Source organism: Lontra canadensis, unplaced genomic scaffold (assembly GCF_010015895.1).
Source record: "Lontra canadensis isolate GAN:19392208 unplaced genomic scaffold, GSC_riverotter_1.0 scaffold10, whole genome shotgun sequence".
NCBI lineage: Eukaryota > Metazoa > Chordata > Mammalia > Carnivora > Mustelidae > Lontra > Lontra canadensis.
In genome coordinates this window covers 24,084,384-24,110,103 of record NW_022631004.1, presented here as the reverse complement: position 1 = coordinate 24,110,103, position 25,720 = coordinate 24,084,384, and the positions used below count along the sequence as shown (strand labels likewise).

The following is a 25,720-nucleotide window of genomic DNA, read 5'->3' as shown; positions in this document are numbered from 1 at the left end:
TTACCTACCTCAAGAATTCCGTACAACCAAAGACCAACTTGGGCAGTAGGATCCTTTTGAGTATTTATGAAGGAATTTGACCAGATGGATATACAGGTGAATACATAGAGAAAAATGACCTAAAGTCATACATATTCTCTCTTCCAAGTGAACAGCTCAGAAAACTTTCCATGTAAGCAAAAGCTGTAGTAAGATTTCCTCAACCAGAGCTCAGGGACTAGCAGTTATGAGAAAATCCCCAAACTGAAGAACAAGTCCCAAACTAATTTTTTTCACTTCAGGAAAAAAGAAGGCAAAGTTCCAATCATTTTTACAGTACAAAAATTTTATTTTTTGTTAGGATAATTTAAAGTTTAAAACTGAAGTAGACATATTCATTTTACAAACAAGATATTCTTTAATAAGTAAGACCATTAAAAACAGTAAACAAAAAAGCTGTCTTTACAAAAAGCTCTGTGCATAGCAACTTTATACTGTATATAACTGACAAAGCAAAACGATAAAATGAAACTATACAGTTTGAAAATGAGACCTTACTATACAAAAGGTAGAGAAGATAATGGTTTTTAAACCATGCATATTGAAATGTGCAAAGAAAAACTGGAAAAAATATGATGCTATAACAAAAAATGAGATAAATAATGAAGTAAATTGTCCCCTTAAATGGAAAATCTTACACAGCTCCTCTTACAAAGATAGGATAGAATTTGTAGTTACCTATAGAAATACTCGTATTCCAAGTGGCACAAAAATAACCTGGGACTGGAATGACTCAACAGCAAGACTGAAGAGGACAGAGTAGCTTTGTTTTTAATTTATTAGCACACTAAAAATAATCCTTACACACATTTGTACAATTAAATAGATCTGTTGCTGCCAAGGTTCTAGCTGAATGGTCAAGGATGTCTGGTATTTAGTTACACACATTTTTCGGTGTAAAGCTACCAACAAATTCTACAATCAATTTGAAGACAGTACTGCATCATCTTCATGCAAGAGCAAAATTCACAGGTTCTAAAAGCAATGCTACTTAAAAAAACATTTCCTTATGTTGGATTGGCTCGAATCCAGGTTGAAACATGCTTAGTTTTGTTCCGCCTTCACTTTGGGACGGTCATGTTTGTATTCTGCACACCCTTCCCCTTTGATCAGATTTCTCATGGGAGAACTTTCTCTCGCGTGTTCCCTGTGTCTCGGTGCCATAAGCCCTGACCACGAAGGACCATCAGCAGTAATTCTAAGCATGCCAGGTTTCCAAAACTTTGGATTCTCATGTGCATAGAAATAATATTTGGGTCATATTGAGTAATTCCAGAGTAGTTGAAGACAAATGAGACTGTTGGGGGCTGACTAGCTGGGAACAGGTATCAATGGGACAAACAGAAGGGAGGTGGAATTTGTGAGGTCCTCTAAAACTGGCTCAGATGCACTAAAGATGCTCTTCCATGAGAGCTGCCACAACTTTCACTGTTAGAACCCCAACCCAAAATCTGTATTTGGATTGTATTATGGTACTAATGAGTCAACAAGAAGAGCCCTTACTGGACTAGGAAAAAATGGCATCCTTATTGGAAATCCAAATAAGTCCAGATACATCTTAAGGATCAAACAGACTTTCAAAACTCAGCCACTGTTAGCAGCTCCTGCAACATTTCTTAGCCTAAGAGCTAGTTCCAGAAGTATGGAGAGCCCACTCCAGCCCTGGGTCTTTGTGCTGCTTGGAACACAGAAACCCCTAATCTCTAATCCTGCTAAGAATCTGGGTTTCCATCTTTTTGAACATTAGGAGAGGGGTTTAGGGCTTTTAACATTTCTCTTCCACACACCATCCCTTTCTTGCCTGGAAACTGTGTCAGGTAAGATACATATCTTTTTAAGTGAGTTGAATGCCATGAGAGGGGAAATCTGCAGAGAGAAGAAAGGATGTGGACATTCTAAGATTCATGCTTAAGAGTCCAAGAAACAGGATCATCTTCCTTAAATCCTGTCTCTGAAGTTCTTTGGGGCTCCCACCTCTGTGCTCAACCAGGTAACCAAAGAGAAGGGGATGTGTGGCTCTGTCGAGGGAGAATTCCAAAGGGGCCACTTGGTTGGGAAAGTCACATGGCTTTGGCTCTTCTTTTAGGTGAGACACGTGTCTCTGTTCGGGAGGCAAAGCCTGGGATGCACTACCACATGGGAATTCTCTGCACTGCTCAGAGGAGAAGGTTGAAAGCTAATATAAATTTTTAAAAAATTCACAAAGAGTGAATACCAAAAGGGACATGTAGACTATTTAGAAAGTAGATGGAGCTGGGAATGAACTGATGAGTTTGAGTATTTGTGTACACACATGGACTGAATCACTGTTTCTGCATCAGGCTGTTCTGTAGGAATCTATATAATGTACATGTTCTTGCCCATGGGTCAATCAAATGATGGAAAAAGAGGGGGATGCAGGATGGGGGATAAGAGTCTAGTAAGTACTGCAGTAATAATCACACACCTTTTAAACTTGTTACTACTGGTTTGCATCATTTTCATTTTACAACAGGAAGAGAAATTCCTCTCTCTTCCAAAAAGGTCTTAATTTCTACCTCTACTTACAATAAGTTACACGTTTATTTATTTAAATAATTGTAAAACATTTTAAAATTTTTCCCTTTTTTTGTTTTTTTTTGTTTGTTTTTTAAAGAGATTAAACTATAAGCAAACACACATACAACAACATTTCATCATTCAATTCAGGTTTTGTTTAAGAAAGTCTTCCATGCTGGTACCCTGTTTTGTTCAATTTTTTTTTTCTGCATAAACTAAATTGGTATCTGAAAGGCTTCATAGAAAATAGAAACTTTCAACTTTTTTTTTCCTACAAAGAAAAACAAATAGTATCCAAAATATTAAGCATGAATTGTTTGCCAATTTTTTTCTTAAATATTTTACAAACATAGGAAGGTGGTTCTCATAATGTTCATAACAAAGAATTGCATTTCTACTCTTAGCACTGACTACGTCAATGACATCTTTTGTCCTTGTCCCCAAGAGGGTCAGTTTGTGTAGCCACCATGAGAGCCAGATGAGAAACGTGAGACCAGGTGAGATGCAGGTCCTTGCATACCCAAATCTGTCCGTAATGTTCATTCTAGGGCACAACTCTCCCCGAAGAGCTCCTAGTGCTTTCTTCATTATTGGTCCATCAGAGTAAGTAGTTTTGTGCTATCAGAAAGCAGTTCTTCCTTTTCTTTACATTGGGGGCACGACAAGCCCGGTCATGGCTGCAAGGAAAGAGAGGGATGGGAATGAGACTCAGAGATGCTTACGCTTGGGTTTCTAACCCAGAGAGAGGGGCAGGGGTGGGGACTGACAGAGTCTGGTACGATGCAGGGAGATGGTGCACTCCGCTGATGTGGGAACCCATTTTCTCCAGGTTTGGTCTAACACACAGCCTCTCAGTGGCACAGAAGCCTTATTACCAAGTCACTGCAATATCAACAGGCTGGTTGAAATTTTGTGGGGAGGCCAAGAGCTAGGTTTTGCCTTGTGTTATATTAATGGTTTGTATACTTGACATGATAGACACAAGCATACAAAAAACTATGTTTTAATGTATTTGCAACATATTTATTTTTCATCATTAGACTATCATAGTTTCTAGATTATATCTAGATTACATATTCTAGAACTATCTAGAAAACTCCAGGTGCCAAGCCTATCGAGTAACTTTCCAGGCATCATTTATAACATCATATATAACATTTATAACAAACAGGGCTTTCTATGATCCTAGGTTTCTATCGACTCTGGCTGAAATGTGGTGAGCTTCCCCCCCAACCCCCAAGCTCATCTGCCTTTAGCGCTTACTGCTGGTATGTGATGCTTGTTCACTGATGAATACTGATTCACTGGAATAGAAGACTTTAATTTAGTTCCTAATTTGGGAGTCACCCAATCTCCACTCTTCACCCCTTCCATCCCCTAGTAGTGCCCAATGTTTCCTCCAGCTAGTGAAGACACAGATAATACTTGTGTGGGGTACTGGGCCCAAGGTTTCCCCTTGATGTGGAAACAAAGCAGCATCAGCACAATGGGGAAAAATCACACAGCAAAATGCACCCCTCTGACCTTGGCTTTCAGGTGATGAACCAATAGAATTTTCACATTCTTGGAAATCACCAGAGTAGTTGCCTTGTGTCAAAACTTCAAGCCATATCTAATATTTATTTGATCCTTTGAGTTTTATTGTCTCTGGCTCATCTAGAGCTTATCAGTGATCACAGAAGTATTTTGCTGAGTGGTGCTTACTAAACTGATAAGCAAATGGCCCAAATTCTTCCAGTTTGCCCCCAACACTACCCCTCTCCCCACCCCTGGCCTCCCCTCTCCCCTCCCTCCACCCCTTCTCTCCATGCCAGCTAGTCTTCTCAGGCAAAGCTGTCAGCTGTCTATTTCCCTGCCCATACAGCCTTTATTGAATGTTTGTGAGATCTGGATTAAGGTCTTACACGGCTAGCAAAGCCTTAATTATTTTTGCCTGTATTCCTATATATTGAATCGATGTAACTTTTCAATAAAGGCAGTTCAATTTTGGACACTCCCTGATGATTTGGAGACATAGCAACCCTGGTAATTATCCCAGAGTGTAGGAGGGTTTTTTTTTTTTTTTCTTTTCCTAGAGGGAGCTGGAAAATGAATCAGGCACATAGTGCATAATATTATCTTAACAATCTATACTCATCATTGCAAATGCCTGATAAATGAGGTAGAAGGTGGGACAGAGAACACTGCACGTAAGCTCTCTGGCAGTAGGATTCTGGCTCACGCTTTCAACTTGAACTTGTCTATTACACTTAAAACTCATCAGCCACTTCTTTTTTCTGAGTCCTCAGAGAGTTACCGAAGGAGCTCATTAAAAGGGCAGAATGCTCAAAGAAGAAGATCCAGTGCCATCTCTGTTATGTGGTGACCCTGACTTTCTGCTTGTAGAAACCATAGCCAACAGACAGAAAGAAGAAGTTAATTGGAAAAAAAGTAAGCTTGTGTATGGCGGTGGGGGGTGGGGACTATGCGGACCTACACTTTGTCCAATTTCTTTCTGCCTTTGGCATTTCTTGAGAAGGCAATAATCCCACTTTGGCCCAGGTGGAAAGCAGGTATGGGTGAAGGGTGAGGAGAGGAACTGCACTATTCTTGTCCATGGTGGGACAGTGGGCTGTCATAGCACAGGCCCTGGAGTCGAAATGTCTGAAGTCATTTTACTGTGTGGCCTTGGGAAAACTACTTCACTAAAGATGATGAGGATGGTATGACCTTCCCCTTCTGGTCACATGTGAGGCTTGAGCAAGATAATTCATGTATAGTGCTTGGTCCAGGGTCTTGCTGAAAACCAGCCAGTCTCAGAGACGGCTGGTTGTATGTGGCCTCTGCGGATGACTGAGACCATCTCACCTTACAAGTCGAGAGCAGAACCTCTCCATCAGCCTGTGATCACTCAAGCACCTCAGAACACACTTTGACTCTCCTACTGTCTGTCTCTAAAAAGGTGAAGCTTTGTGTTTATCACCCCTAGAATCCCAAGATTCCTTCACTCAGTGACCATGGCTAGAGCATTTGATGTCAACTCATTTTCTCCCTCTATGCATCCGTGGGACACTCTGTAGCATCGGACCTGGAACTTCTAGCCACCTGATGCAAAATGAAGAAACATGGGAGTCTGTATGCTGTTCTCCCCTTTCTCCTCACCCTCCTTACCCAGTCTTCCTTCTTCTTCTTAAGGTTCAGATCACCAGAGAAATTGAAAGGGAATTGTAGGATCTAAAATAGGCTTGGGGGGGGCATGTGGGTGGCTCAGTAGGTTAAGCCTCTCTCCCTTCAGCCCAGGTCATGATCTCAGGGTCCTGGGATAGAGCCCCACATCAGGCTCTCTGCTCCACAGGGAGACTGCTTCCTCCTCTTTCTCTCTGCCTGCCTCTCTACCTACTTGTGATCTCTGTATGTCAAATAAATAAATAAAATCTTTTAAAAAAATTAAAAAATAAAAAATAAATTAAAAAGGCTTGGGACTTCTCAGTGTTCTATAGAAATGAGACTAGATCCCAGAGCCTACGTGTAACTGATGACATTGTCACTCCCACAGACAAAGAACGGGTGGCTCAGCCACTTCCTCGGTCTAACTATTCTGACCTGTGCTGAGCAGGAGCTCACATGGCTAAGGACCCTAGAGAGATCCTTATTTTGGCTATTTCGGCTACTGCTACCCCCACAGAGAAACCTCACTATGACCACACAGATACTTCCAGCTCAACCAACCCTGAGCAGGTAATACCACAGCAAGACTTGGGCATGCAGCAACAGGCAGGGTAGGGATTCGAGGCCATGGGAGCCAGTGAAAAATTGATCCTGGCCTACAGCGGGGGCCAAAGCCAAGCAAGCCCTATACGTGAGTCTCTCTGGTCAGTACAGATCCAGAAGATCTGAGACAACCAGCTCAACTTCCCCAATGTGCGAGAGAGGAGGTAAGGGATGGGCGGTAAGTGGAAGTCAAGTTATACTTTTTCTCCTCAAAGTGAAGTTGAAAATGTTGGCCAGGGCCGTCTGGAACAAGGAAAGGGCTGCATCTCTCCTGACTTCCACCTACACCTACATTCACCCTTAGCCTTTTGTGGGGCTCCCACTCTGCATTTCCCCAATGAGACCTGTGGGGCCCCCACTTGGTTAAGGAATGGACTAAAACCACAGAACTTAGAAAGGGGAGATATTGTCACTGAAGTAGGCATGCAGAAGGGAAAAGTAAAGCAAAAACTTAACAATTGCAAACAGTTATCAGTCTGGAGATGAAGCCATTCATAGAAAAAGTTCCGAGCATATCCCCAAAGGGTGAGATGGAAACCACTGGCCCTTGAGGAGAGACAGGGCAGGTGGGCAACACAGCCTCAGGCTGAACCTGTTTCCCTAGGGATCTGACATCTAGATGAAAATTAAATATATATATACCTATTTTTTCCTCTCACACAGACAGATGCTTCCAGCTGCTCACACACTGGGTGGCATGTTACCCAGCTGCTTTGTCTAGATGGAAGTAAGAGACTTTTCAGGGACTCTTCTGAGTGCTGGATATCGGTTCCTATTTCATAGTTTCTGTGTCAAGTCACTTGATTTTGTGGAGACACCCCTGTCTTTTATGGCAGAATGAGATAGGAATCTACCATACCTCCCAGAGCTCTGCTCAGCCACAACTGGTAGATGAACCCTCACATGTGACCCAGAGGATCAGGAATCCATGCACAATCGTAAAGCTACTAGACAGATGCCATCCCAGGGATCACACAGCTCAAGCAAGGCTCTGCTGTCCTCAGAGGCTTTGAGTGGCAAGGGGTTAACCAACTTCTGCCCTGCTTGGTTTTATCCAACACTTGCTTTTCATGAATGTTTTCAGGTCAAGACATGAAGAAGAGCCTAAAAATAATGTGGGTCGTCAGGATCCATAGTCTTCAACAGGTTCCAATTTGCTCTTTCGTCTTCAGCTGCCTCCCATTCACAGTGAGATGATTAGATTCTCATGTATTCATCACACTTCTGTTATGTTACATCATACTATATTTTCAGACATTGCTCAAAAATTGGTTTGATGGGCGATATTAATTTTTGTTCTTAGACAGTGTATGTCTTTTTTTTCCTTTCTTTCCTGCTCCACCCCGATCTGACACCTGCTATCAATCTGACTGGCATGGAACCAGAATTCTCACAATGTGCTGGTTGCTCCTGTCCATGTATACCATGGGAATAGGTATGCACTGCAGATGGGCAAGCCTATTAGGTAAGTAGCAGTCACCATGTGGTCTGCTGTGATCTGATGTGACCAGGCACCCTCTAGGAAATCGTGACATGGGCCTATGGAAAGCAAAGGTCTGAGAATTCCAGACAGTCGTGGAAGATATATATGGCTCTATCATACTTAATTCTGTGACCTTGAAGAGCCGTCCGACTTCTCAGTTTTCCCCCTTCTTGTTCGCGGGTGGTGTAGTGGCTCAGTTGTACAAGCCTTCTGTGTCCCATGATAGAAACACCAAAGCATCTCTTTGTAGGTAAATGGCTAGAGATAGGGACTGATGCTGTGCTGTCTGCTCTTACTTTGTTGGTCCTGTGGCCCATTTATTATGGTGGTACCAAAGTGATATCTTTGCTTACCTCTGAATCCATTTCCATTTCCACTGGAGCAGGCAGGTGAAGGGGAGCCTTGTGGCCTGATGACAGGGGCAAAGGCACTCTTCTGTTTGACAGCAGGAAAAACTGAAGAGGAAAATGGGAGGATGGAGGACGTGCTAGAAGATCCAACAGTGGGACTTGATGACATGACTGGAAAGCAAAGGCACAATCCTCTTAGGAAAGGACAAACCTAGGAGTTAAATTCTGTCTTCAGGACACATAACCTGTATACATTCATTGAGAAATTACTCATTCACTCCAGGCAGTATCTCAGATCCTAGGGATTATAACAAGTTGAATGTGACAGCATCCCTGCCCTGCCCTGTTGGGGGGGAACATACAAACAAAACAATGACTAGGGTAACAACCCTACTGGAGGAATGTACACAATGCTGGGGAGACTCAGCAGGCAGACTGTTCTTCTGCCAGGGAATCAGGAAGGCAGCAGCAGGAGGTAATACTCTGATAGGTCTTTGTTCATGAGTAGAAGCTTGACAGGAGAACATGGAGATCAACATCTGAAAAATCATCAAATCTACTGAAGAATGGAAACTTTTTTCACCCTAAAAAGAAGTCCTGAGAGCTCTGTGCTTCCCTGGCAATTCTCAGGGCTCCAGAGGTTTGATCTATGGGGTTAACATATCTGAGAGTGCCATCTCTATGGGCCACTGCCTCATTAAATGTAAACATTTATTAACATCTAGATTACCTCCCTCTCTCTCTACTTTCAGAGCTCCTGGGAAATGAAGCTGCAAGTCAGACCCCTCTGATGTAATGCGCAGAAAAAACACCAATATTAACAATAAAATTACTTAAAGGAAGCCAAAAGCTAAGTGTTGTAATTTCCAAGGAAAATAAAGGCGATTTCCACAATGAAATGCCCTACCTCTTAATGTCAGATACTCTACCAAGTTACATCATACAAGAAGATAATTTTATCTTCTATGTTCAACTAGCTCAAGTAAGGGGTAAACTAGAGTTCACAAGGGTAAAATTGTCAGATACAGCATCTTGTGGAATAAGGTCAAGTTCCAGGGACTTATTTTAGCACAATCTCCAGAGTTCTGAGCTGTCACATGAGTTGGTACAAGAATTACTGGAACCTAATGGTCAAAGCCAGGAATGGAAACTTCTGGTTCATATCTCCAGTGATCCAGCTACTCCACAAAGTAAATTTTAAAAGTGAGGAAATGAGAGTGACCTATGGTTCAAAGGCCAAGTACAAGGTGAATTGAAGGTCAGCTGTTCTGATGACCTGTGTAAGATTCGGTCCCCATTTCTCCCCTCTCACTATAAAGATATATTTTGTGCTAGGTCACAGAATTGCATATATAAAGCAATCATACAGCATACTTCCAATATGATGTCTTATATAGACAAACCAAAGACTTCAAAAAAAGAGCTTTATCTAAAAACTACTCATCCTTACATAGTCCTGATTTAAAGAGCTTGCAGAAGGAAGCATCCGAGCACTTCTCTTTCTTTCCTCAAGTAACATGAATCAAAAGAATTGGAAAGGAGGATAAAGTCCTGGAAGAATCTCGCATAATACTTGAAGGTGAAAAAGAAGAAAAAACTGGGCTAATTCACTATTATAGAATAGGATAAAAGGTTAAACATTGAGAATGGATTATAGTCACACTCTCAAGCAAAATCTCCTCTTTTCACATTGGCTTCAGCGTCAATGAAATGGGGCCGGGGACCATTACTCTTTGTGTAAGGCACAGAATTAGAGGCCAAAGAAAAGCTGAGACTCAGGAGGCCCTGATTCTGACCACAGTCCAATCTCTGCTGCCATGCTATGAACCATGAAGGCATCAAGATGGCGCCTTGGTTTCTGTGTCTGCAATAACACCACCTTCCCTCCTACACTATTACAGAGGAGGGTTTTTATAAGGTGAATTAAGCCTACATATACACACCTGATTCTGTTTATATTCAGCGCAGGACTCACTTTTAGAAATATTTCTTTTCTAAATAACAGTCCTCAACCTAAAGTAGTTTCATTAGGTCAAAAGTGGCTGCCTCAGTGGAAAAGTCACCTCAAACTTTACCAAATGACATAAGACAACTGTTGCAGGGTTGAATAAGCACAGAGCTATAAAATGCCCATTTAAAATAGGGGTGTATTTTTTTAGGATTTTATTCATTTATTTTATTTATTTTTTTAATGTTCCAAGATTCATTGTTTATGCACCACACCCAGTGCTCCATGCAATACATGTCCTCCTTAATACCCACCACCAGGCTCACCAATCCCCCACCCTCTCCCCTCGAAAACCCTCTGTTTGTTTCTCAGAGTCCACAGTCTCTCATGGTTCATCCCCCCTCGGATTTCCCCCAATTCACTTATCCTTTCCTTCTCCTCATATCCCCTGTGTTATTCCTTATGCTCCACAAGTAAGTAAACCACATGATAATTGAAAGAGCTAAGATGACCTTCAACAGATGAATGGATAAAGAAGATACGGTCTGTATATACAATAGAATATTATGCCTCCTTCAGAAAGGATGAATACCATTTAAAATAGTTTTTATGTAATTTTCGTAAAATGCTAAATTAACACCTAAATTATTTTAAAATTTAATGTCACTATATTCGAAATCCCAAAAGGAATTTTAATTTGTGTATTTCAACAAAAACAGTTTCTATGTTTGTCTGTTTAAAAAGTGACAAAACTGTAAGACCCAAAAAGTTTTGTGAATACTTCATAAGTACTAAGGAGGCATTTATCTTAACAGATATTAAAACTTAACGAAAAATTTACATCAATGAAGTCAGTGTTATACTAACACAGAAACAGACAGACAAATCCTTGGAGAAAAAAGAGGCCAGAAACAGACCTGGATATATATGAGAACTGAAACTTAATAAAGGCGACATTTCAAATTAATGGGGACATAAATGCATGGGAACAATACGCAAGTCCCCTGGAGACAGAAATTTAAAGCGATTCCTCATGTTAAACACTAAGGTAAATGTAAGTGGACTAATCAGTTATTTGCTAAAACAAAATTATGAAGGCACTAGTAGAAAAATTAGGAAGGTTATATAATTTACATAATTCTTTCAACCTCAAAGCCTAAGGAGAACATCACAAGACTGGTCACGTGACAAAAAAAACTTCCATAACAGAGAGAAGGCAAATGACAAATTAGAAAAAATCTTCCTGATAATTATTTAGATATGTTCATATCCTTGATAACTGATAGGTTTCTTACAAATTAATTAGAAAAAAGATAACATCCCAATTAGAAAAGTGGGCAAAGGAAAGGAAAAGCAAAGTCACCAAAGGAGACAGGAAGGAAAATGACCAAAAGGTCTTTACAGACCTGAAAACCTTCAAACTGCTAAATAATCAAATGCAAATTAAAACAGTAACAAGAGGATGCTTACCACTTTACGAAATTGACAAAGATTAAGAAGAAATGAACAGGCCAGGGAAACAGATACTCTTCCTTTTCTAAGGGGAGCATTCATCTCTCTGGGGGGGACTTTGGCAATGTGTATTTAAAACCAAAGTGTTTTAAAATGTGCATATTTTTTAACCTAGTAATTTAATTTTGAGAAATTAATCCCAAGGAGATAATCATAAATTTGAAAAAAAAATAGATTCAAGGACATTTTTATAATTGTGAGAAATTGGAAAAAAAAAAACAGGAGTGACTAAGCAACAGGGTAAAGTATATCCACTCTATAAAACAGAATGCTATGTAAATTTTAAAGCTAATATTGGAGAAGAATATTTGATGACTCAGAAAGATATGCCTCCTCAGATGAATAACGCAAATTATGTCATAACATGTACATCAAACCCAGGCTTATTTTTTAAGAAAACATACAAAATAAAAGTTTAGAAGGATGCGATATAATCCAAACCTTTAACAATGTTCTCTCTAGTCAATGGATTATGAATGCTCTTGAATTTACTCCTTTCACTTGTCCCTATTTTCAGTTTTCTTTAATGAACATGCATTACTTTTGATGTAGCAGAAACCAAAGCTGTTAAAATAAACAAGTGGAAACTCTCCTTTGGGGGGGTGTAAAAAAAATAATATAACCCTTAACAATAGGCATAACAGATTTCCTGTGTGTTAATGTTCCTCTTCGATTTAAGGCTTTACTACCTGCAAACCAGGTTGCCTTTTAACCTTTCTGCTAAAAAAAAAAAAAAAAAAAAAAAGCAAAGAGACTAATAAATTCTCAAATTCCTGGGAAAAGCTTCTTGATTGCAGTGAACTTCGCAAAGCAAACATCACTTCTCATCTCTGTTCCCCAGTCTTAGGATACAAGTCTGCATCATTGACAGAGCCTAGCTTCATATCTGTGACTTTGATAATTCTGCCACTTTTCTTCCACTCCCTCTTTCATTTATCTCATGGCAGAATCCCATTAGCTGTGCATCAGAGTAGACATTATAATTTCCAAAATGTATCCTTCTATGGCTGGAAGGCCATACTTTAAAAAGTTAACAATCGTCATGCCTGCACAGAAATAAAGTGTGTCATTTTTCTTTCCTTTTTTACGTATACATGCTTCTTAAATTGTGCATAATGAGAATGTTACTATTGCAACAGGATTTTTTTCTTTTCTGGAGAAAAAGACAATAGCAATATGTCAAGATGTTAACAAGGTTGTTTTTTATGGTGGGAGAAGGCTTTCTTTTTGAAACTATTTCCATATGTTCTAAATTTTTTATAATCATCATTTAATACTCTACAATAGAAAATGTCTTGATATTTATTTTTGAAAATATAAAAATATTGAGCCCCAGGGCATAGTCTAAGACGATGTCAATGAAGTAGGACTCCCTGAACATAGGTTGGATTTCTGTATAGATTCTGTCCCAAACTTTGGAACCGCTTGGTGGCGATTCTGCTTTGGAAGAAGTGGGCCCATGAGTGTTGCAAGCTTGTCAAGTAGACCATCTGTGGGGACACCAGAGCGCACCATTTTAGGAAAGCTGATCACAACTGAAAATTTCTCTGGACATCTCTCTCTCTCTCTCTCTATGGACAGAGGCCAAAGAAAAGGCGAGGACGTCTGGCCCCCAAATCTCTGTGAACATGGGGAGTTAAGGAAAAACCACTTTTCTTCTTATAAGGATTGACTGGCTTGCCGAGTCCCAGCTGGAACTCACAGGCCACCATATCCTCCTTTGCACTGAGCCATTGCATTTGTTGGCGCTAAGGGGTCTGTCAGCATTTCATTATAACCCCCTATTGTCAGGGGTTTAGAATTCAGCCATAAAAACTTGCACTGAGCTGGAACTTGGCACACACTGCTACCGCCAGGAAGTGAAGTTTGTATGTGAAATTGAAAAAACATCTGTTTGGCCATTTTTGAAGTCGTGTGAGAGCAAGAGCAATAAAGATGCAGGTTTCTGATACTCTGCATTGGCCGCAATGCGAATCAACTTGACTGAGAGGCTTGGCTTTATTTCTTCTGAACGACTCTGGCAAACGATTGACTGCTCCATGCCCTGGTCTGGCCGCATCAGACTCGTTTAAAAAAGACAACGAAAAATCGTAGACTGGTGTTTTTTAGACACAAGCAACAGAATTGACAAAATGGTTTCCCCTGGGCTGCTTTTTGGTATTTCCCAGAGAAGTTAAGACTTAGCTGGCTAGAAATACAGGTCAGATGTTATTGTAATGAACTCCATGGGGTATTCAGTATTTTGCAGTAGGGGATTTTATCGTAATGCAGGCACTGTTTGAAATCCATTCCCAGTTTGCGACTTCTTCAGACCCTCCTTCAGAAAATAAAAGGTGCAGGAGATCAGAGGGACCCGGTAGGCACAAGGAGCGGGTTTGCTGTTGCGTTTCTCCCTCCCCTTGGGCAAGGGGGCCTCTTTCTATTCTGCATACACTGTCTTGTTTTAATGGGTGATTTAATGGGTGCTATCATTTTCCTTGTGGCAATGGGACTGGATGATCAAGAAAGGCTAGTGGAAGGAAGTTGTCACTTGCTGGAGCGGGAAGGTCCCTTTCCTACCAAAGGAATTACCTCGTAAGAAACCTCAAGCAGTTACCCAGTGGATGTATTCATTTATCTCTTCATCTTCCCTCTGTGTCTGTCTGTCTCTCTTTCTGATTTTCCTCTCCATATTTTTTTCTTTTCTCTCAGTTTCTTATAGCTGTTATTTTATACTTTCATAACACTCATCTCACTACTAGTATCTCCCAAAGTGTTTTGGAACAAAAGAAGGTAAAAATAAGTAAAGAAATAAATCAAGCCAGCACGAGTTTATTCACCGAGACCACTCGGGTCTAATTGATCTGGTCCATCCAACATGACACAACATAGAACTCACGTCTTGGCAGCAACAAGATTTTAGTTTTAGTAGAAGAACCAGCCTCTACTACCTCTGCTGTTTGGTCACTATGTCCTTAACACACTGAGTAGACTTGCAAGGCTAATGAAGTGAATAGGGAACCCAGAAGTAACCCATGGTTGTGTGTCCCGGGGAACCAACAAGGCTGCGGAAGCAGCCTCCAGACCCTTGGCATGTCACTCCCTGAGCTGCGGTGGAAATGGCTGTGTGATGTCCTTGACTCATGCTTGTTCCTGGCATAGGGGAACCACTACTCTGGGTGAAGACAGGGTCTGCTCTAGAGCCTTGCAACAGGAGCCAGCACTTCAAGAACATTCCACTCACACAGACCCTCCATGGTGGTTTCTCTCCTGGCCTGAAGTATTCTCTAGGTAGGTTTGAGGACACATATTCTCTCAGGCTTCTTAGTCCTCAAAGCACCCCAAATGAGTTTTCACAAACCCCTAGGACATCTAGCTAGCCCAGATTAGGATTGAGAAGTCCATCTCAGATCACTCTCTCATGAGGAGCTAAATTCCATCTCTCAGAAGGTACACAAGGAAGGGAGGGCCATGTAACAAAGTGACCCAAGAGTGTGGTATGACACACAAAATGACCAAGCCACAAATTGTGTTCAAATGATGGTTCTGCACTATCCTACTGGTGTGATCTTGGATGAGTAAACTGCTATGCACCTCATCCCCCTCACCCACAATAAGGAGAAAGTTCTCACGAGGATGAAAGAAAAACCTCTGAAAGTGCTTAATGATGAGCGTGCATAATAGTAACTGAAATGGAGACTTCATTCCTTGTTCCACACAAGCCACATACATCTATCCTCTCTTTGTATAAAGCAAATAGCTTCACTCCTTTTCTTCCCTTCAGAAGGTTTGAAGCAACTAAGTGTACTGAAGTCTAACTAAGGGAAAAGAACAAAAAGCATGAAAGACATTTCCTTGGAAAATTGGGCTACTCCTCAAGAAGTCAGTAAGACGTCGGTAGGGGTATAACTCTCCCTCAAAAGGCTGAGGAGTAAAACCCAAGGACAGAGACACAGGGAGAGCTGGAAAGATGGAAAAGCCACTTACTTCCATAAGGGGAGCCTGTGGGGGAGCCGTTTAGAAATCCTGGTGACCCTGGGACGCCCAGGTTGGCCATGGGGACGTTGCTGTAGCCATTCATACTGTTACTGGAGGTGCTGTAGTTAGACTGTTGGGGGGTGGAGCTGGAAGAGTAGCCCCGCGGAGAGATGCTGCTTGTGTTGCGGATGTACCCTGGATAGCAAGGAAAAAGCCCAGATAAATGAAATGGCAGAGACCAAATATGGCGGCATGGGCCTACATGGTCCCCCCGACTATAGAGCACTCCAAGCCACCCCTGGGCAGGGGCAGAAGGTCTGCAGTTTGTCTTCAGCATTTATATCCTCCTTTCCCTTCCCATCCTACACAAGGCCATGTCTCTGATGGTCCCTCCTTCCTCTTTGTTCCCATTTGCCGTCAACATCTCCAGCTCACACAAAGGAGTGATGACTAATCTTCCTAACACATGAGAGCCCTATGAGATCTTAATGACTATCACTGAGGCAAGCATTTTGAGATCAAGTAAAGCCTGGCAGATACTGTGTGCTATAGCCATTCCTTGAAGATTTGCATACATGGGTCCCAGAGAATAAATAAACCAGTTTAACTTTGCTAACCTAGTGTTTCCCAAATTTAGCACACCGCAGTATCTTTTCTGGGAATGGTGAGCAAGAGGCATCCTAATAACATCTCAAAGGCCACTCATAATCTGCAGATCATTACCTTTAAAAAAGTTAGTTCAAGGCTATTACCATGCCTGAGTGGAGGTGGGGAACATCTTTATTTAAAAATTGTTGCCAAGTTCATCTAAATGTGCTATTCTTTGACCAAAGACATGGAAGCATCAGCAATTGAGTATAGGGAGATCTGGTCTGTGGGAGGAATGGGGAAGGAACAAGTCCTCCCCATACTTCCAAAACCTTGGCACGGAGAGACCACCTAACCCAACCTGAAATAACCCGCTTCAGGTAATAGTCCCTAAAGCTATTTTTTAAATGAGCTCAATTTGAAGGGAAAAAAAAAAAAAAAAAAAAAAGGCAATCATATGTCTGCACCCACCCTGCTGTAAGAAAAACTCACCCTGGTCATGAGAATGAGGAATTCCCTTCCAGTGGATGAATCAAACTGGAAATACAACTATGCCAAGGTTAGGGACATCCTTAAGAAATTTATGATTTAATTTTTAAAAATGATAAAAAATGATTTGTGATCAACTTAGCCCCTTAGTAAAATCAACCTCAGTGACAAAAATCTTTATGCAATATACTTCACGTGTGAAAAGCACAGATAACTGTAAAGTGTGCTGCTCTGATTTGCAAATGAGATGATACACAAACAGAAGTCACTAAAGGAAACCAAACCACTCTGCCTCTGCAGCTGGGAAGAGAGGGTCATGCATAACAAATGACAATGGCAATGACTCAGCTTCCTTCCACTGTGAAAGATGATAATCACAATAGCAGAACTGCCCATTTTCGTCAAACTACACCTGTAAGTCTAGTTTCAGGAAGTCAAAACCCTTTGAAGTTAATCACAGTTCATCTTAACCTTAAATATTTGCAATTAAAGGGTCCCAACTGGGCCCAAAATAGCCCCCCAATCTCACAAAACAGCACCTATCATGTTGAGATAATCCAATATAGGATGGTACTGCTTATCTAGGGACATGCTTCTTTGATGGTATATGAATCAAGCTTTACCTCCCTCTGCTTAAGCCAAACCAACCTTGTAAATGGATAGGATGTTTGGAATTTTGACTTGGAGAAAGGGTAGTACCTTGATTATTTCCCTGTGTTGAGTCTGAGATGCTGACCCCAAGCTGGCTGCCGTATGAATTGATGCCCATCATGCCACTGTGAGCCGGGGAGCTGGAGAGAGCTGGGATCTGGCTGGGATTCCTGGGGACGCTGTACAGGGCTTCCGCAATGTCTGCGGCTCGCTTCAGAATGATGTCCTGAAAAATGGCAGATGGAGGTGAACATTTTTATGCAGCGTGAAGAGTCATACTCAACAGTGTAAGATGGGAGCATCTAACCTGGTTATTGTGTGGGGTGCCATAGAGGGCCTCCACTAGATCTGCAGCTCTTTTCAATAGCATCTCCTGGGAAAAAAAGCAGAAGGGGTGAGGAAGAAGCAGAGGTAAAACCCGCAAACGGCCAACTCAAAGGAAAATTATGTATAAAAACAAAAAGTCTAGACATCATCCCTAAAATATAAATAACTGGCTACGAGGTCCTATATTTGTTCTGACAGAATTTAACTCTGAATCCCTCTCTACATACATATGTACACAGAATCCATCTAGACAAAACAGTTCCATCCGTGATTGCGCCACCAAAATAAAAAATGACCAGATGAAAGATGGAGTTGGTTGAAATTACGAAGTCATGGAAGTGCCATTAAAAACTTTCAGACCATTCCATTAAAGAATCTGGTACTCTAATTAACCAAAAATTCTTAGAATGATTGACTGACCTGAGTTTAGCTGCTTGCCAAGGAGTTGTTCGTAATACTGAAATTATCTTGGCAGTGACTTCTGCAAAATTTTATTCTAATAAAGATGAATTCTTTCAATAATATTTCCCCCTGTTCACTTTAACCAGAGAGAATTAGTAATCAGTAATCCCTTTCGTCTCATTTTGTCTTTTCCACCTCCTGTTTTTAACAGCCTTTTAAATTGCTATTAACCTACTTTCCAGATATCATCTAATTTAATGGTGGGGCTGGGGATTTTTCCAAGAGGAATATGAAGGTGTGATGCAGAAGCAAATGTGGTACTTGAATTTTACTCACAGTACAGAAAAGAGAACATGGCATATGATAATGTGTGTGCTCAAAATGCAAATGTAGATGTTAAAATTTAATAACATCTCATTAATTGAATAGCTAATAAATTAATGTATTTTTCAATGACAAAAGCTAGAATGGGCCAGATTTATGATATGATTGTCATAAGCAAGTTCACTTAAAAGCAAAACATTTCATAGACATTTTCTATGGAGGCATTTTTCACTTAATTTAATATCTATATACAGGGTAGTCCCTCGATGAATAAATGACTGTAGATTAACGTGTCCCTGCAATTATGGGTGAGTAAAATTATATTCAAATACAAAGGAGTGGGAACTTACATTTTTAAGCCATTACGAGATTATTTTCATAAAGTTGCCAATGTTTCATAAGCTGGATACTTGTAGTGTATCTATTTCATAGGACCCAATTTTCAGATTTCCTCTTCCCTTGGATATTAATCACACTATATCTCAGAGTTAGAAGATATTTTATGTGTCCCTAAAGCTTAGCCAAATTTCAGGGCCTAATGTAATTTTAAAGGGACTTAATTTGCTGGATTTATCTAAGTTTGCTGAAATCCCATAATAAGGTTTTCACCTGTCAATTTCCAAAAGGTTTTTGTTTTTGTTTTTGTTTTTTTACCTTAGCTAATCTCTCCGGGTCTCCAGGATGCCTTGGGATGACCTTCTGGAGTCTCTGAAAGCCATAGTCTATGGTGGGTTCATTTAATGCTGAAAAAGAAAAATCCTCTTTTTGAGTATGTTTCATGGCCATAAACAAAGCCTCTAATTAAGTCTTCCACTGGCAATAGAAAGGTGCTGGTATTATCTGAGAATTGACACATAATGGATACAATTAGTTAAAGATAAAGGTGACATTGGTTAATTCACATTTATAAGTCTGGAATGCATAGTAGTTTAATATCTTTGCACTAGAATGATATTTCAAAACATCAGGATGATTACACTTATTTTATTATTTCTGCCCAAAGTACACACAACTTAAAATTTTCTGCTCACTCTCAAATAATCAGAAATATTACACAATTAACCATATCCCAGTTTTTTATGAAGATAATAAACTACCCTTACATGTGTTTTCCTCCTTCCCCCTTCTCTTTCCCAAGTATACCTTTATCATCTATTCATTCTCCTAATTATCACTTTTTCTTATTCTCTCAAATATTTACATACATACATATACAAACCTTCTGTGAGTTTATTCTCATAAAGTCCTGTTCTTATGCATAGTACACTTTCAGAATTTGCAATTACCGTTTGCTACATGAACATTCATTTGATGTCAGGCTCTACCATAGGCCGAAAGTGTCATAGAATAGAATGCGCACTTGCTTTGTGTTGAGGAAGACAGTGCTGGGCACATAGGAGGTGCTTAGTGCTTAACGTCAGTAATTGTAAAATGAGGGAGGGAGGGCATGAATGAACGACTTAACTTAGCATTTCTACCGTTCTGAAGAGTTTTTGGAGTTGAACCCCTTCTCCTTTCACCTTCCTCTCTTCCTCGACTTCTTTCTTTTTTTTTTTTTTTAAGATTTTATTTATTTTTATTTGAGACAGAGATAGTGAGAGAGAGCACAGGAGCAGGAGGGAGAGGGAGAAGCAGGCTCCCCACTGAGCAGGGAGCCCGACTCAGGGCTCGATCCCAGGACTCTGGGATCTGAAGGCAGTCCCCCAACTGATTGAGCCACCCAGGTGCCCCTCTTCCTCGACTTCTTAAAAGTCTGTTGTTTAAATTTTATAGTTTCAAAGTTAATGCATAATCAAAGTAAAAGATACAAAAGATAAAATAATAACCACCTGCACTCCCATTAGGCAGCAGTAAACACAGGAGGTTGTACTTCCTTTTTAATCTTCCTTTTTGCACATATGTTTTGTGAATATTTGTTGCTGTTATTCTAAGTATCAAAGCAACACCTTTTGTTTTAAAAGAATTATAAAAAAATTTAAATGTGGAAGTAAAAATACAATCATCCATAACCTCACCATTTCAGAGATGATCTGGGTTAACATTTTTGCTTATATCTTTTCAGATTTAAACACATGCACATACTTAAAATTATTCAGAGACATCCTATTCACACCATTACATAACCTACTTTTTATCAATTTAACAATATATCAAATTTTCCCCAGGTTATTAATTATTCTTTTATAACGTTATTTAAAATTCCTGAATATTTTTCCATGACATGGTCTATAATTTATTTAAATGGCTTCTTAACGTTTGGCATTTAACGTGATCCTTAATTTCTCACTATTATAAAAATCAGAGCAATAATTATCCACCATGTATAGCCTTAATGATTTCAATTGGAAAACTCCAAGAATCAGAATTACTGGACCAAAAACTGTATTTAAGGACTAACACACATCACGTCGAACACTTCTCAGAAGAATGTACAAATTCATACTCCCTCCAGCAATGCATGTGGTCACTTCTATTTGGTTATTAATCAGTGAGATTGAAGAGCTTCTTATACTAGCTGATCATTTTAATTTTTTCTTTTATGAACTACTCATTGATACTTTCTGCATTCTTCTATTAGGGGTTAGTCATTTTCTTTTTTTTTTGTAAAAACACTTAACATATTCATATTTTTAATGCTCTGGCACCATGTTACAATATCATATCCTAACATGTCCTTAGCTATTATATGTAGAAAGACCATCCCAATTCCACAGTAAGTACGCATGCGTGCGTGTGCACGTGTGCGCACACACACATACACACACAATATGTGTGTGTATTTGCATATACATATACCAACATATATGAATTCCTCTCCTTTAGCTCTACCAGTAAAATGTGTACTGCTTATCATCTAGGTAATAAGTTTTTTATTTTTTATTTTGTTTTTTGCTATGTTTTTATCATCTTCATGTTTTACCATCTTTCTTGTAAATATGATTACTCCCTCATCACATTTTCTAAAAGTTTTACTAGTGCCTAGAAACCCTTTTGGTTTTTATATGTCTGTTCAGGCAGCTTGTGAGGGGAGTGGGTGGCTGAATATGGCAGAGTCGTTAAGAGAATCAGTTTTAGAGTCAAATAGATCTTGGGTTTGAATTCCAGCTCCACTATTAATTTCTCTAAGCTTATGTTTAAGACCCATTTCATGGGTCTGCTATAAAAATTAAAAGGAACCACTTATAGAATGCCCCCAACATAGGTCTTGGCACAGAAAAGTTCTTAACCAATGGTAGCTATCTGTTATTTTGTAACCAACCCCCTGACAGATGTCATTAATTATTTCTGTTCATTCTTAGGATCATACATTCACAGTATCTATGTATTTTATCTGTATATTAATTCCAATTAGTTCTTTAATCCCACTCTTGTGTTGGCTAAAATGTCCCCCACTGTCTAAAAATGAGGATGATGGTGGATGTCCTTGCTTGTTTTTCTCTGAATGGGAATGACGCTAACATTTTATCATCATTATCTCTTGGCTAAAAGTTTGAAAGAACCCTGTGAAATTTCTCCTGTCAAAGTCACCAAAAACATTTTAGTCAAACCAAGATGAAATTTTCCATTTTTTTTTTTTTAAGATCTATTTATTTGAGGCAGGGGGAATAATGAAGAGCAGAAGGAGAGGGAGAGAGAGACAATCCCAAGCAGACTCCATTGAGTGTGGAGCCTGACTTGGGGCTCCATCCCATGACCCTGAGCTGAAACCAAGAGTCAGTCGCTTATCCAATGGAATCACCCAGGTGCCCCAGAAATTTTCCATTCTTATCATAAATGTGAATTATGACACTGAAAATACTCTCCTGCTGGAAATGTATCCACCCATCACCTTTCCTAAATGTGCACTGCCTTGTTTCACACCTACCTCCCCAGCCACGCATCCCAGTCCACACTGAGAGCCGCTCGCCCTCCATCTTACAAACACTGCTGCTCCTCACACCTATTTGCCAAGCCGCTCTTCTCTCTGGTTATATGTTCTCCCTCATCAACCTCATCAGTGCCCCTATGATTTCCATGTCAAACTACATGTTAACTGTCACAAATCTTCACCTCTATTCCAGATAGCTTGCTTGAGATTCTGCCTTATCTTTCCCAGTATTGGCTGGAAATTTCCCCCGGGCTGGCCCATAGACTCCTCCCACCCAAGATACCCCAAGCTCACCCGACTTTGAGTGAATAGCCATCATCCATCAGATTGCCAATCAGAAACCTTAGGGTCATTCCTTATTTCTTAATATCATTTGTATTTTTCTAGAAAACTCACGTACTTCAACAATAGTTTAAATGTTCTAGCACAGATTCTACACAGATATCTAAAATTTCTAATCTACTTGTGGTTTCCCCCCTCCAAACCCTGTTTTTTGCAACTTTCTAAGTAATCGTATTTCTAATTTTATCTTCCTTTTGTTCTGAAGAGAATATCCTAAAATTTTGAGATGCCTGGGTATTAGTTAGTTATTCTAGTTCATTGCATTGGATTCAAAAAAGTGTCCTTCAGAATATCTGTCTTTTGGAATTTATGTTTTTTATATATTAGTACAAATGAATTTTTTCTGTGTTCCATGGGTAATGCTTTAAATGCATTATGCAATGTATCTCTTTGACCCTATTATTTAACATATTGTTATTGCTACTCTAAATTTACCCTTCCACATTCTCTTTGTATCTTTGTATCTCTGTATCTTTGTATCTTTCTGATAGTTTTTTTTTAAATTTTTAAAAGATTTTATTTATTTATTTGACAGACAGAGATACAAGTAGGCAGAGAGGCAGGCAGAGAGAGAGGGGAAGCAGGCTCTCCGTGGAGCAGAGAGCCCTATGTGGGGCTCGATCCCAGGTCCTGGGATCATGACCTGAGCCGAAGGCAGAGGCTTTAACCCACTGAGCCACCCAGGTGCCCCCTGATAGTTTTTTAGTGAATATATTTTTCTCTAGTAAGGGGAAAGATACACATCCTACTTTAACTGAAAGTAGTACTTTCAGATTTTTCTAAAAATATTTCTAATTGTTTGAGTCTGATAAGCCCCTCCATATATAAGGAATTCTGCCCACCTTTCATTTCTGTACCTCACACTTTCCACTTTTACATTTTGGTCAGTCACTTTCTTCAGCTAATATTACTATCTTTAGATCTTCTATGATCTGTATCTTTTAGACTAATTTTCACATTTACATTAAGCTTTGCCATTACATTCACGATAATTGAGATACTATAATTTAACTACTTTTTCTCCTGCCCAGGAGTCCTGTGATACCATAACTTTCCCATTCTTGGGTTCTTCCCTGGTTCAGTCCTCCAGCAATCAGGTTCCATTGGTAAGAATAAGAGTTGAATCCTGTCCATGTCCTTGAAATAAGAGAGTATCTTTGTCTTCCTCCCATGTAAATGACAGTGTCACTGCGTGCAGCATTGTTAGGAATACTCTCTCTATTCAAAATCGAATTTCTGCCTGTGTTCCATTCTTACCTTGTGAGGTGGGGACAGAGGAGGCCTAGCGGGGAATAAGAGTCCAGCTTTCACACATGCTCCCACACAACTCTGTCCGCTCCCACCAGCACGACAGCACAGAATTTCTGGATTATTGATGACACCAGCCTAGCTTCAACCATGAATACTAGATTTCCCTTTTTTGTTGTTGTTTTGTTTTCTTGAAAATATCCTCTGATATATTCTGGGACTGGGGGCAGATTAAACACTTGGACTCCAATTACCATTTTACCCGGGGAACACATGTAAAAATAGCTGCGTGTATAATTGGAATCATTCTGTAAACTTTTTTTTCCCACTTAGCATTATAACGTCAGCAGGTTCTGAAGTTTTTTTTTTTTTTTAAATAACAGTATTTTCCACGGCTATAATATTCAACAGTGAAAATCGTTATTGCCGCTCTTAGAATTTACCAGAGGCTTGCTATAGTATGGGCACTGTACTAAGCCTTTTACATATGTTTGCTCATTTAACCCTCATTACAATCCCACAATTTGGGTTTTATCTCCATTTTCAATGCAGTTGCAGGCAGTAAAGGTGGAATTTGTACCCTGGTTTCTCTAACTCCAAGGCCTATGCTTTAACTTTTTCTGCTGAATTAGAGATGTTGTTCCAAGCCCTGTCCACGTATGCCAACGGCTTCCTGGGCCAAAGGCTACCCCTCTGCTCTGAGGTGGTAAGGATCAGAGAAGAGTGTTGAAAAGTGACCATGCCATCTTCTCCTTCCACCCACCCCCCTGCAGCCACCCATCCATCCCCATGCTTCCTCTTCAGCTTCTAGCAAAGAGCTGCAGATCTGGAAAGTTCAGCCCTACCAGGTTGCCTGACTTCTCAATCATGGACTATGGGAGAAGGGCCCTATTTGGTATCAATCAGCAAACAGAAACAGCTGCTCAGTGCTGCATGGCGAACAGACCTAGTGACAAAACGCTCTAAATCAATCATTGCCTCGTCTTTTTTCAAATAGGCACTATTTTGTTACCTAGGGTACCGATTTTCTTACATGGAGAAAATGGAAATGATAGATATGGGTGTGCTCACAATATGTTGGCTATAAGGTAAGGGACTATCCCCTGAGGCAGACTATCTAACCGCTCCAAGGCCCCTGTGGTTTCCACTAACTGTCCTTGTCCTTTCTTCCCATTTGCACAACTACTCCCCCAAGCAAGCTCTCACTCCCTCTCGCTAGAGCTCCAGGGGTCTCCCCATGACCACCACTAATCTCATTATCCCTTGTCCTTCCTGCTGCTTGCAGGTGAATTCTCTAAAGCCAGGCTTTAATCAGCACAGGGAGGCAGGATGTAGATGGCGCTTTCTCTTTCACAGAATTGATCCCACTGTTGTTCCCATTAAATAGGAAACTGCTGGGACACATCGGTAATGTCTGGTTTATCTTGCCTGCCCTCCTGTTCTCAGTCCCAACCCAAATCCGAAAGAGCAGACTACCTTGACCACACTGGGTTAGCAACTCATGTTTTAAAATGAGTAAGTAGACTAGGCATACTCATCTATTTCTGATGTTGAGTGTTTTTTGGAAGGCCCCCGCCAGACTTCATAGCACAAACGGCGGGATGGACGGTTATACCCCAGATGAGAGGACAATGGTAAAAATAAGCTGTCATCTATACAGACAGGAAAAAAAAAAATCTCATGCGTGTGCACACACGATTTCATTTAATCATGTGCTCTCTTGAAATACAAACCGTGAAGTCGAAACCATTTAGTCAATACCAAACCATAAGAAGGAAAGTCAGTCAATTCTTACAGTTTTCAGCCTTCAAAACATGGAGATGAGATTGGACAACTTTGACTTTGGTTCCAAACTGACTTCCCAACTGGCCTGTTGCTTTTTGCATCCTACATATTCAGCCTCA

General features: G+C 40.2%; 1 protein-coding gene across 2 annotated transcripts in view; it reads right to left on the bottom strand.

The window, feature by feature from the left end:
• Positions 1–2,656: 2,656 nt before the first annotated feature.
• EBF2 (EBF transcription factor 2) overlaps positions 2,657–25,720 on the bottom strand; it is a 186,736-nt gene continuing 163,672 nt past the window's right edge. For both annotated transcript variants that reach the window (XM_032855789.1, XM_032855790.1), the window contains exons 11-16: positions 19,013–19,101; positions 17,613–17,678; positions 17,354–17,531; positions 15,587–15,772; positions 8,164–8,331; positions 2,657–3,254 (exon numbers count right to left, since the gene is read on the bottom strand). In XM_032855789.1, the coding sequence (XP_032711680.1) occupies positions 3,223–3,254; positions 8,164–8,331; positions 15,587–15,772; positions 17,354–17,531; positions 17,613–17,678; positions 19,013–19,101 (719 nt within the window). In that variant the 3' untranslated portion in view covers positions 2,657–3,222. The remainder of the gene's footprint in view (positions 3,255–8,163; positions 8,332–15,586; positions 15,773–17,353; positions 17,532–17,612; positions 17,679–19,012; positions 19,102–25,720) is intronic.